At 44.5% G+C, this 13553-nt stretch overlaps 3 protein-coding genes across 8 annotated transcripts in view; 1 reads left to right on the top strand and 2 right to left on the bottom strand.

Moving 5' to 3' along the window:
- Positions 1–13553, top strand: part of LOC105690400 (chondroitin sulfate N-acetylgalactosaminyltransferase 1) — a 63393-nt gene that overhangs the window by 9911 nt on the left and 39929 nt on the right. For 5 of the 6 annotated variants that reach the window (XM_048657530.1, XM_048657529.1, XM_048657531.1 and 2 more), the window contains one exon: positions 7247–7313. The exons of the other annotated variant lie outside the window; for it this stretch is intronic. In XM_048657530.1, the coding sequence (XP_048513487.1) occupies positions 7273–7313 (41 nt within the window). In that variant the 5' untranslated portion in view covers positions 7247–7272. The remainder of the gene's footprint in view (positions 1–7246; positions 7314–13553) is intronic. 6 annotated transcript variants of the gene reach the window in all.
- Positions 7766–10184, bottom strand: LOC105690353 (leucine-rich repeats and immunoglobulin-like domains protein 2). The gene is made up of 2 exons (XM_012408078.3): positions 10052–10184; positions 7766–9832 (listed from the first exon to the last, which is right to left on the bottom strand). Exons 1-2 carry the CDS (start codon positions 10052–10054, stop codon positions 8072–8074), a joined length of 1764 nt encoding a protein of 587 aa, XP_012263501.3. The 5' UTR covers positions 10055–10184; the 3' UTR covers positions 7766–8071.
- LOC125501473 (leucine-rich repeat-containing G-protein coupled receptor 6-like) lies at positions 10369–12769 on the bottom strand. Its single transcript, XM_048657535.1, has 2 exons — positions 12551–12769; positions 10369–12372 (listed from the first exon to the last, which is right to left on the bottom strand). Exons 1-2 carry the CDS (start codon positions 12551–12553, stop codon positions 10591–10593), a joined length of 1785 nt encoding a protein of 594 aa, XP_048513492.1. The 5' UTR covers positions 12554–12769; the 3' UTR covers positions 10369–10590.

The raw sequence follows: 13553 nt of genomic DNA, 5'->3' as shown, positions 1-13553 counted from the left end.
TCTTTAATTTTTTTTTTTCTCTTTTTTCTCTTTTTTTCCTCCTCCGTTTTGGGGGAACAACGAAATATGGAGGTGAAATTGCTCCGCAAATGGGGGTCTCCCTCTTATTCGACGTTAAGATCGGATGAGCCGATGACCTTTTCCTTAATGACCCCGTGCTATAGCTGCCGAATCCATTATCATTCTAGCTAACGTAGCTGTGATGTTGCCGAAGGAGGTCACGCGCAACGGGGGGGCGGGGGATCTCTATAATCAACGTGTCTCAAAGACCCATTCGCTAACTACTTGTTGTTGGCCGGACCACCGAAATGTCAGCAATCTAACCCTCGAGCGGAAATTCACATCCTCGCCTGTCGATATCCTCGTCCACCGTGTATCGCGCCACATCGAGATCCGGACGGTCGGCCGTAACGTCGACCGAAAAATTTTCGAAAACGATCGATCACTTTTCCCCGGACGGACAAATTCTTGGTCGGTTTTCACGAGTGCGCCTGCGATAATCGTAATTGGTAAGAAAGCGTTGCGAACGCGACGCAAGAGTCGTGGGAGTCGTCGAACGAGCGTGGCGGCCGAGGGACGGGGGAGGGACGCGTAGGGCTTTCAATTAAATTCTAAAATGGACGTCCATTGAAATATATTGGACGTTTCCCTACGATTATATAACCTCGCCCAGGTATCCCGTGGCTTTAGAAATAATCCTCGGAGCTTAGCGTGCGCTTTCCAGTTTATGGAGAGTTTGCGGGTGTTGGAAAGATATAAGATATATATATATGGCGAGATACCCCGGTTTCGTAAGAATTACGCTAGGCTCCCTCCCGAGCCACCCCTACCCACCCCCTGGTTCTCTCCAGCTAGCGCAGTCTAAACCCCCTACAACTTTTACCCCTTTACTCCGATTGCCCGTGCAGTATCTTAGGCCGAGTCGAGCCGGGCCGAACGACTTACTATCTACTTTCCATAAAGTGCGAGCCTTCCCGTATCCCGTATCCCGTTTCCCATTCCCCTCCTCTCTCCCTCGCCTTCTACCTTCCTCTTATCCCCTATCCACCCCCCGCGAGGCTCGACGATTTCCCTAATGCGATAACGATATATTAGCAGCGAAAGTCTTTCGGGTATCCCGTTGTACAGCGCGGCGCGTAGAAACGCGGATAAATTTCTAGGAGCTGCGAATAATCTCCGTACAGCGGTGGTGGTCGTTCGAAGTGTAGCGGTGTCGCGGTAACGAGCCACTCTTTTATTTCTCCTAGTTTTTTTCCTCCTCTTTTTTCTCTTCAACATCACTGTCTCCTTTTTTGTTTTTTTTTTGTTTTTTTTTTCTGTCCACCGTTGTACGGGTTCAAGAAAAATGAGTCGGGCGGTGGTAAAAGGTGCGAAGTGCAGGTCTGAAAGGATTTAGAGCTATGATTTTAAACCTAGGCGAAGACGAGAGAGAAAAAAAAAAAAAAAAACAAAGAATAAAAAAAAAAAAACAAAAAAGGAAAACTGCACCAAATCGATTTATTACCCGGCACGATTCCGCGCTGAAATTATCCGACACAATGAGCAGAAATATCACCGTTATTATCGCCATCGTCGTTATCATATTGTCGAACAATGAACGTGTACAGCTTGCTTCCGCCAGCATTTTGAAAGCGATAATGGAGATTTTACTCTACGATCGTAATGCATTTTAGGTATACGTGTTACGTGTATACGGTTATATAGCGAGCGCGATTCCGGGTCGATGTAAATTCAGGACGACGATGGAAACGTATTTAAACAAACGATAGCGGAGAGTAGGTTTGTAACGACGTCGCTTATCGCGTGTGGTCGAACAATTTGTAACGTTTTAGTGGTGGCAGTTTTATTTGAATTATCTGATTTTACCCTCTGTGTCCTGTGAAAGATAACCCCATAAAGATCGAACATTCATAACTCTCGACGGGTCCGATGGTTTTTGAAAAGATATTTTTCGAAAAAAATTCATAAAATAAAAGCGACACCAATGACGGATTTCATTAATGCCGCGGTGGTTTTCATTACGACCCGAGAGCGAACGACGTGGCGGGGGAATTAAAATCGGAGGAAACGGAGGCGAGCGAGTCGTTAGTTTGCGATGGTAATTTGTAACGAAGGAACGAGAGTGGATCGCGCACGTGCAATGTAGTATGAAAGCTGTTTGGCTTTGGATAGAACAAACGGCCATTAACAAATGGGTATAACTCGAGCCATTTTTATCAATGAATCACAGACGCCCGGCGCTAAGATACAGCCCATAGATCACTACCTCTGATATTTTTTATTCTCTCGCTTTGTTCGATTATAGTCGTAAATTTTCAAAAACTTTTCAAAATCAGAATTGAATTATATCACGCGGCTGGAATTCTCGCGTTGAAATAACGCAAAACCCAGGCGAATTTTCTATGGAGGTATTATAATTTCTTTACCTCGAAGTAAACGAAGAGTGATCGCGATCCCGCGTTTCCGAGGAATTTCAAATGACGTCTGAAAAGCTTTGCGAAATTTTGTCTCCGCGCAAAGGACAGCCGCGAGGAGTTTTTTTCCTCCGCTCGCGGTGTAACGACGGGTTAGTATTTTACCACGTGGAAATATTTCTCCCCGACGGCGATTAATCTTCTCCGTCTAGTGTAGTGCGTGGAGTAATTCGTCACGGTTGGTAAAAAATATTGACGAGATATAAAAGCGCGTGTCCGGTCCGGCGACACTGTTCAAATCTTTGACTTTTTGTTGCCATTATACCGGCGAGAAAAAGAAACGCTCTTCTCGGGGGTCGCGAAAACCTCCACCGACCGCGTCCAGATATGACGTACCGCTCCTATGCCTGTATATATACTTCTTACCCTCGTTCCTAGCGGGTTTGACAAATGCCGGGGCAGTTCTCATCATTTTTATACGACGCGTAACTATAGCCGTACGTACATACATATGTATATACCGACGCGCGGAGGTCGCCTATAGCCCCGAGACTTCGTGCGCGTGCTGAAAATAAATTCTCTACGGTTACAACGGGTAAATAAAATCATTCAAAGCGCGAAGAAATTATTCACGAAACTCATCGTTCGACGGTGATGTCAAAAAAACGAAAATGAAGAAAATCGCGGTTCCCCCGACGGATCTTCATGCGCGCCGATCAAACAGAAGGTGTTGAAAAATCGCGCGTACAGTACCCACAGGTGCAGACGCGGAGTTTGCGGAAGCGGCGATGGGTATAACGATAAAATTTATCTACCCCAGGAAACTATGGACTGCTGTACGCCGGAAACTTGCCACCGAACTTTTCCACTAGCCAGCAGCGTTACCGCGACTGCGAGACGAAGAGGCGAAACTCTACGTGCGCGTTCGCGAAGACGTCGCCTCGGGCGCAGTCGGTCGTGAAAGCTCTCGCGTTGTTCATCTTCCCTGTACAGCGGAGAAATAATGTAACTAAGAGAAAAATGAAATGAATATGCATCCCGCGCCTCGCCTCTCCGACAACCCCCTCGAACTCGGGGACGCCCCTTGGACGAGATATCGTAGGAGTTCGCTCACGTGCGGTCACTCGTGTGGGGGCGTCCGGAGAGAGCGAGGACTCGCGGTCGAGAAACGAAACAAAAGAGAGAAAAAAAAAGAAAAAAAAAAAAAAGAAATACGGAGAAATCGGGCTCGCAACGATCGTCGAATCGTTGGGACAAGGATCCGAAACGGGGGGAGAATCTTGTCGCCCACGAAGGGAGCGAGGGAAGAGTTTTTCAGTAATACGCTCAAGTAGGTCTTGTCATCTCGATCGAACGGCTGTGCCCTGGTTTTCCGAGGAGATTAATAGGTAACTCACGTTGCTACGATTCTTCGTAAGTAATACTTGAAAAGCATTGAAAAGTAGTTGGAGGAGGATCGATTGCCTTACCGACCGACGCCCTACTCCCGTTCGAGACGACGACTACATCTGGTCCTGCGATCCGATCATCTTTCTCGAGTGCCTGAGAATATAACAACGATCGAAATAACGGGGTGAAGAAATGTGAGGGGAATCGAAGAAGGGCGAAATCGTACTGTGGCGTGAAAAGCAGAGAGATAGAGGATACCCACCGGTGACCGACGATCGACGATCGAGAGACGAGTATTTCGTTCACGAATAACGAAAATTCAAAAGCGACCGAGTATCGTAGAGCTCGAGAAATCAATCGGTACACGCGAAACGTACGTGCGGAGCTGAAGTTATCTGACCTACATCGAACGGTGGCCATAAATCTGAGGAATATAGCGAATGGAAAGTATAACTCCGCAAACGTAAAGCTTAGCTGGTAGAAGCCTGAACGTAAACACGAATCTGCACTTATAGGGGCGGTAATGGCGGGGGAAGCTTTTGAGAGACGAGCGGAAGAGAAAAAAACGAAAGATGGAGGAAAAGAAGAAGAAGAAGAAGAGGAAGAAGAAGAAGGTGATGATGATGATGATGATGACGACGACGACGGGAGAGGAGAAGATATTGAATTCGATCGCGTCTTACGTGCAGGTCGCGAGCTCGAAGTCTTCTCTCCCCGATTTTCGCGCATTCAACGTTGCGTCAGGGATTCCATGTCCAGCGAATTTCGAATTTCATAAGCCGAACGGTACACCAATTTAACCAGAGGTTGCGACCCGACCCTACGCGCGCATGCCAATGAACGAAGGAAGCGAATAAAGCGAATGAACAAACCGTCGTCGTCGTCGGTCTTGGCCCGAGGGCGACTCCTCGGTACTCCGGACGACCGAGCAAAGCCCTCAGAGTCAATTTCAAACGCTTTTCTACCATAAAGAACAGCTTCTAGAGGAATTGAACAAAGTCTCGATCGATATCACGGCTTTCTGACGGAGGATATGCGGACCGCAGAGATCTAAGGAGTGCGCAAATTCTACGAACGATGAATTCCCCACCGTGATAAATGCGGGTGAAAAAAAATCGGTGAAAATCTTATGAAAAATTTTTCGAAATATCTGAAGAGATCGCCGACGATTCACCGTCGAATCGGATGTAGCCAAAGGTGTTCGTACGATTTCGTTCATTTTTCGGTATCACACCGTTCTCACAAGTTAAACTCAAAGTGGGTATTCAAGATGCGTAGCGCTGCAGTAAGGCGCCTAGTTTACCCTTTGGTACCTCAACGATGTACGCGAGTACTTAGGAATTCCTTGGCGATATTCCTCCACGCTATGTAATGTAAACGCTGAATTATGTATGTGTGTAGCCGGATGTGGATGAAAACACAGAAACGCGTACCCAGAGGTGTAATATAAGTACGGAGAGTAAGTACGTACGTACGTACACTGAGCAAAGGTATGCGCACGTTCGCAGTTTACATTTCACGGTTTATCTTTCCTTTTGTCCGTCTTGTTCGCGGCGGGGTTCAAACCCACCACGGAATAAGTGCCGAGGGTTCGAAAGTTTTGAGATAATTTTTAGTCCCTACGTTCCGCAAACTTTTACGGATCTAACGATCCTTTTATTTTATATTCTCCGCAATCGAATTGAGTATCGACGACAAAGCCCCGGGGCTTAATTGATACGAAATTTCGGCGAATTCGGGATCATTTCTGTTTTTGATTCCGCTTCAATATCCCAACACCTCGAGGGTGCGAGGATCGCATCGACCCTTTGAATGCGATAATTTTCGGAGACGAGCAAAGGAAAGGCGTCGAGTAAATAACGGGATAACAATTATTGGACCGTGAGCAACCGCAGCGCGAGTCGGCGGATGGTTTAGGTGGTTTCGTTCGTTGAGAACGTCACGTTTACAGGGTAAAACTTCGGGCGTATAAACCCGGGGAGGGGGGGGGGGGGGGGGGGGCGCGAGGGGGAAAGAAGACGGGTAGCTTCGTAGGGAGTTGGGTATTTGAAATTAGGCATGTTCGGGTAAAACTTTCGGAGATAACCGGCGGCGAGTAAACAACGAAGAACATTCAAGTCCAAAGATAGACTCGAACGACTAGAGTTAGTTTACAACGGTTGTACTTTCCTCCGTTGTCCTCTTCTTATTCTCCTCGCCTAGGATTATCCGAGGCGATTTGGTACAGGTATACCGCGGTGAGAAAATAAGATCGAGTCGCCGGGCTATGGGCGGGGGCCGAAGGGGGAGCGAGGGGGATGGAATGAAAGGGTAAAAGTTGCGAATCTTACCGTGCGCGCGCGAGTGAGAATGCTCGGAAAAACTCCTTTTCCTTAAACGGCGTTGAAGGCGTATGGAATAAAATTTTGTGTTATCCGCTCGACTCGATCATCTCGAATGCGGTTGACTTACGTAGCTAGCACCATAGATATATCGGAGTCGACTGTACGCGAAAGATAATGCGGGCGTTATTTTTCCCAATCGGTGAACTTCGGGGGAATCGCGTTTTTTCGCTTCCCCTGCGAAGTCCTCGCAGGTGTCTCGACCGCGGTACCGAGGGTTAAATTGTTTAGGCGAAAGTAAATAACTTTGGAGGGTAGTTCGGAGGGCTTTAAAGCGCGCTAAGCACCTACCTACTCTCAACAGTCCCAAATTACAATTAGCGGAGTCCGAAGAACTCGAATTATTTGCCCGTCAGATTCGCACACCTCCAAGGAGAACGTTGCGCGGGTGCATCTTCTCTGCAGATAATTTCACGTTGCGATCCGATCGATTCTATTGCGAAACTCGTGAGAATAAAAACCCATGCTTCGTTCGTGCCGCCGATCGTAACCGCAAAACTATTTTTTACCTCCGGTTATTACTAGGGAAGAGTAAAAAGCTCGGTGACCATCGTAACAAACTAGATATCGGCTCGGCAAAACCGAGTGGCACTAACCGGAGCCGGGCTGACCATCCGAAGAGAGGTTTCCCCATCCCTAACCACAACATCCTATTTCAGGACACCCTAAAACCAACGGCCAACTAGCAGGCAGCTAAAGTATGAAACTGCAGCAATATGCAGTAAAGAGCTTCGCGAGTAGGTATACCTCCGATGTCGTCGTTATTCGGTATGAAAGGGATAAAGTGACGTGGTTCACGATGAGTTGAAATTTCAGACCACCTATCCGCCATGCCGATTCGTTGACTCCGTTATTTCGCTGGAGGCTCCGGTTGTTCGCTAATATCGACGGTTCCGCTATAGACACGTAATCGTTGCCATTTTTCATTCCGTCTCGCATCATTGCGACGGTACTCGACGAGGAGAGAGATAATCATCTCATCTTTTGAAACTGAAAGTAATCGAAAATCATCTCCAGCTATTTATTGGTTCGATCCTGAGATGAGCAATTGGAATGTTTCAGAATTTGATGGGATGCATTTCTGAAGAATGACGCTCATCACGCTTCGTCCTCCCATGTCGAATCAGTGGTAAGTGAATCGCTTGGATACAACGTCCGTTAGAAACGAAAATCCTTCGTCTCGCGTACAACTTTCATCCTATCGATTTCTATCGGATTGCTTCTTTATTTTCCAACTCGTCCGTGTTTCGTTTACCAAACGCACGAGCTGGAAAGCTTATCAAGTGGAAAAAATCCGAACACTGTATCGTTTGAGTTTCAACTCACAACCGAACATCCGAGTCTGCACTCTGAACTGCAGTATTAGTGTCCGGAGTGTCCCGAGAACTTCGGATGCTTTACGTCCCACTTCTAGAATCTGGAAACTTTTCTACCCATACTTGAGAGTATCGCGAGTTGTATTTTCTCAAGTCACACGGAGAACGTGGCAGTAGCCGGAGAACGAAACTTCAAAGGATTTTCGACGCATTACAAAAAGTTCACATGTTCTTAGAGTCGGTTACCATAATCGAAACAAACCAATTTTGATCGATGATTTATTTGAAGCGATATACAAGATTTGGATTTCACGTCGATATCGGTGTCGAACGTGAAATCGAAGCGGCTGGACCTTGACGTCAACTTTTAAATCTGAATTTCAATTAGTGACCATATTTGCAATTATAGATAAGGTTGTTTTTTACATGAGTTGCGCAATATGATCGTGGCAATCATAAAACGTGGGTGCAGTGCGGACGACGAAAACATTCAAGCGTAAAGAATTTTGAAAATTGTACACTTTTGAAAAATGAGTTTTTTTCTTTCTTCAAGAAAATCGTACGCCACAGTTTAATGACATGGGACAGAGTCGACTGAATTTTTTATTTTGCCAAAAACAAGCGTGAGGTTTTCGGGTAAGCCGACTAAGTCGTGTAGATTGAGTTGTTCGATGATACCAGAAACATCTAGTTCTTCCAGGTGATAGAGTTCTCCGATGTGCCAGTCATGAGAATTTTGCGGTATCCGATTCCAAGCGAGATCCAAGCGCTTTAGCGTGTTCGGGAAAGTTTTGGGTGCAATTTGGGATATTGAGTTGTTTCTTAAGTACAAATGTTTTATTTCCGGAAGGTCAGTGAAAGCTTCAGGGGAGAGATTCGCTATACTGTTATTGGATAGATTCAATATCGCCAGTTTTGGAAGCGCGTGGAAAGCTTGAGCCTTGATATCAGTGAATTTGTTTCCACGAATGGTGATTGCGGTTAAATTTGATAGGCCGAAAAATGCATCCGATTCTATCGACCCTTCACTTTGAACTTGTACCGGGAATCCTCTATCTCTCGCTGTATTTTCTTCACTCGATTGGTCCTGTATTTCTATACTCTCTAGATGTGGAAGATTCTTAAATGAACCAGACGAAATCGTTGTTATTCTATTACCACTGAGCCCGATATGCTTCAGTCCGTTTATGTCCCGGAACAATCCACTTTTTAAAACAGAAATTTCGTTGTTATCCAGGTACAAGTAAACAGCATTCGCGTTTGAGTTCAGCCTGGCGAACGCGTTTTCCTCTATTTCATCGATCCTGTTGTGTTTCAACGAAAGCCTCTCCAAACTCGGTAAATTAACAAATGTTTCATTATTAATTTGTACAATCTGGTTTTGGTCCAATAAAATGGTTTTTAGTTCCAACAAGTCGCTGAATGTGCCAGGCAGTAGTTCTTCGATTCTATTATCGGTCAGATTCAGGTGACTCAGCGCTTCGGCACCCTGAAAACTATCGGCGTCGATTCGCGATATTTGATTCGATGAAATTATCAGGTACTCCAACGCAGGGGATCGTTCTATAAATAATAATTGCAGATCATCTGGCTGAGTAAACCACCCCGTATTACGTAATTGCCTAGCATACTGCGCAGGTGTTACGTAAGAATGTGACGAAATTCTGGAACACCGATTGCCGTGCATGTTCAAGTAAACGACCGACCGAAGGTTCGATAATGAAACAAACTGCAACGCATTGTTGTTCAGATATAAATGCGTCAAGGTTGACTCGGAATTCGCGTAAAACGTAGTCAATTGGTTGCCGGTTAAATAAAGATGAGAAAGGTTGTACATGTCCTCGAAGAGATCGAAAACTCTCAGTCCGCAATGGCTCAAATGCAATCGTTCCAGCGACGGCAAATCGTTGAAAATACCGATATCCAAATCACTGGGCAATCGGTTTTCGTCCAGATCGAGTACTCGCACCTTGTCGAGATACATGAAAGCGCCAGTTTCAAATTGACTGATTTGATTTCTCGCTAAACTGAGGTACGTCAAGTCTGGAAGATACTTGAAGGCTTTCGACGGTATTTGACGTATGATGTTGTCGTCCATGACCAGCCATTCCAATTGAGGAACGTTGAATCGGAACTCCGCATTCAGGGAGGAGATGCCCAATTTGGCCAGGGTTATCCACGTCACATTTTTTCCATGTAACACCCAAGGCCTATAAAACAAGTTACTTTCCTCATCAGATCCGAATTCCGATTGCTTGAGATCCGAAGGTTGCGAATGGGCCGCCCCGATCAGAGAAATCAGTACGAAGACTGATGCTGCACGAAGCAAAATCTGAAGAAAAAATATTTTCACGTTACATTCGCATCTGTAGATTTAACTGCAATACACTCCGCTGCGTTCGTTGCACTTGAGGAAACAAGACGAACGATCGGAAAAATGTTCAAATCCATAACCAAAGTGAGAAAGTGTTTAGAAGCTGCGGTCACCTTTGCAAGGCGCCAGTTAAATATTTACACCAGACGAACAAGTGTCGAACTGGATTTCACTCACCATAATGCTGCTCCAGTGATTACCGCGAGCTGGACTGCAATGAGCTTTCCTCGTCTCAGATGTGGCTTCAAATAATCATAATCGAGTCAAAGTTCAAGCGATAATTGAGATTTCCAACACATGGAACTGATAAAAAATTGTTACTCAACTATATATGTGGTGGAGAGAAGATCGTTTGACATAATTTCTCGTTAACTCGAAACATGATTTTTTCCACAGCTCGAAACATTTGTACTCGAAGAGATTGACCATCTAGGTCGTCATACAAAGCAAAGTAGGTATTAGGGACTTGGTGGAATTTGACGAAAAAAAACGGATCAATGTTAGACTTTTACTCTTTCATTTATAAACGTAATGAGAGGCTGTTCATATACAAAAATTTTGTGCTTACAATTAGATACATAAAGTTCTTCCTAAAGACTAAGAGCTTTCGTTTCTGTTGACAAACGAAATGATCTATTTAGCAATATGATTACGAACAGTTTCATAACGATAACGGTAAGTCGAATGGCACACATGGATTGAAATACGGCGAAATACTATTCATTAACAATGATTGTAAGATTTGCCGGAAGACCCGCCAATTCGATCGGTTTCAATTGTCTTATTACACCAGAAAGATTTAACGTCTCGAGCTGGTCCAATTCTTTGATAGGCCAATCACCTAAATTATCAAGAATATGATTGTGAGACAAATCTAAGTGTTTCAGACATTTCGGCAGCGTATTGGGCAGCATCATAGGCAGCGAATTGTTGCCAAGATACAAATATTCTATATTTGCAAGGTCAGTAAAAGCTGTGGAGGGAAGTCGCTCTATATTATTGTTGGACAGATCTAATACCAATAGTTTTGGAAGCGAGTGAAAAGCCTCCTCCTCAATATGAGTGAAGGAATTTCCGGATATTCGAATCAAAGTCAAGTTCGTTAGATTGAAGAATGCGTTCGATTCTATTGTACCGGTTTTTTGCGTATATGAAAACGGATTTCTACTTGGCGAATTTGTTACAGCTAGAACCCGTTCACCCCAACGGTTTGTGACGTATGGACTTTCAGGATTGAGCGATTGATTTTGAATTTCTATGCTTCCGAGACTCGGAAGATTGATAAAAGTTAACGAAGATATGGTCGATATCTTATTTCCGCTGAGCCCAATGTGTTTCAAACCCTTTATATTACTGAACGAACCTTTATTCAATGTGCGAATTTGATTGTTGTCCAAAAATAAATGAATTTCACTTGCACTCGAATTCAGTTTCGCGAACGCATCTTCATTTATGTCACTGATCTCATTATTTCTCAGCGTTATTGTTTTCAAACTGGGTAAATTATTGAATGCCCTGTGGTTCAATTCTATGATCTTGTTCGAATCCAGCAGAATATCTTCTAGATTCAATAAACTATCGAACGTACCAGCCTGCAATGTGTTTATTTGATTAAGGCTCAGATCCACGTGGGTCAGAGCCTCCATACCTATAAAACTATCCGAATCAATTTCAGTAATTTTGTTAGATGACGCTATCAGATATTTCAAATTAGGTGAACGCTCCAAGTACAGAACGGCAGGGCGATTATGATAGTAGTTACCGTTTCGGAGGTCTCGCAAATGTTCTTCGGTACTCATTCGAGAGAGGGATGCGATTCCGGTGAATAAGTTGTTTTTCACATCCAAGTGGAGAAGTGACGGAAATTCTCTCAGCGAGACGTAACGTAATTGGGTATCATCGAGGTACAAATGGGTTAAGGATGAGTCGGTAGTAGCGTAAAAACTAACCAATTGATTTCCCGTCAAGTAAAGATGGGACAAGTTGTTGGTACTTTCGGACATATGAAACCTCCGTAAATTACAATTTCTCAAGTACAAAGACTGTAATGCAGGTAAAGAGCTGAAACGACTTGAGCCAAACGGATCTGCGTACCCACTATCATCTGCGATAGGATTCCGATCGAGATCAAGCACTTGTAGCTTATCGAGAAAACCAAATCCAGAATCAACGAAAGATCGAATCCGATTTCCTGCCAAACTTAGGTAGGTCAAGTCCGGGAAATGTTTGAAGTTTTCTGTTGATATCGCAGTGATCGCGTTGTCATCCATAACGAGCCATTTCAAATCGGGGATGTGTAATCGGAACGTAGAACTCACGGAGCTAATACCCATTCCGGCGAGTGAGATCCATGTTGTATTACTTTCATCGTGTTCCCAAGGTCGATAAGCGGGATATGCTTCTTCTTTTGAATTCAATAATTCACTGGAATCAATTTCCAGGGATTGAGCCACCCCGACCACTACGATACAGACGGTGGTCGCTATTCGCAGGAACATCTGTAACAACATCACGAACGGAGCAGGTTGAATCTGTTTACACCAAAAGTCACTCGCACATATCGATCACTAACAATAAGATGATATTCTCATCGAACGATATCGCAAAATGATGGAAACATTCAAGGTCGAACTGTAGTTGCGCGAGTTCGTTTAATTTGAGTCAGTTTTCACTCACCATAACGATTTACCGTCGTCTACCGCAGTTCACCGCCTAATGGCGGGTCTGTCAGGATCGAAGAATATAAATAAACTCCTGTATACGTTCCAAAGTCCGGGAGATAATTATAATCGGAGTGTGCGAGTTGTAGATTGTACACAAATTCCACGAAAAGTTCAGCGATAAGCACGACAAAGGGACAGGAAGCTTCATGTGTATCGTCCGATTATATCCCGTGGCGTGATCTGTGCGAATAAAATGATTTGACATTTTTTTTTTTCCTTCATTCGAAGTCAACGAAATTCCAGACTCATTACCAACAGCCGATCGGAGCATAATCCTGTCGTCGTTGAAGTACGGATGCCGGAAATTCCCAAATTTCAAATCTTCGTGAGTTTCGTTCTCGTCCTTTCTGCTTCGCCGCACTCCTTTGCACTCCGATGAGCGGTTTTCGGGGCAAAAATTACCTCTTTGCTTCTCTTTACGATATTGAAATACGCGTCTGCAACATCTGAGCCTCAAATATTCGCCCGGTCGGCATACTCGGTAAATTCTCAAACCAAAAATGGGCAACGGGTGAATATTTTGGTGCTCCCAGTCAATGCCCGGAGCCGATATCTAATTAACCGGTCGTCGGTGTTACTGCCGTAAATGCTTTTGTTGCATTTCACACGCTGACTCAGCTGGTGAAAATATTCTTCATCGTTTCTCCCTCGTAATTATAATGGTCGCAAGTTTCACCCTCTCAGAGACGTCTGTCCGAACCAGCGCTGGCAGGTTTAGTGTCAAGTGAGATATTTTGTATTCTGAAAATTCCGCGAGTGAATTGGACTGCCAGGTTCGCCGTTGGCAGTCTTGAATGGAAATAAAATGAAATGTATGATAAAAAACGTCTTCTTAGACCGGGTGCCTCTACTCGGGGATTTGTTTGACGTTCCATTAGTTGTCTACGCTTTTTTGTTATAGTTTATTTTTTCATTCGCTCTTCGAGGCGGAGTGACATTTTTCGCGATAAATGTTA

The sequence above is a fragment of the Athalia rosae genome, chromosome 6, assembly GCF_917208135.1.
Source record: "Athalia rosae chromosome 6, iyAthRosa1.1, whole genome shotgun sequence".
Lineage (NCBI taxonomy): Eukaryota > Metazoa > Arthropoda > Insecta > Hymenoptera > Athaliidae > Athalia > Athalia rosae.
Note: the sequence above shows the minus strand (reverse complement) of the source record. Positions and strands in the feature narration are given on the sequence as shown.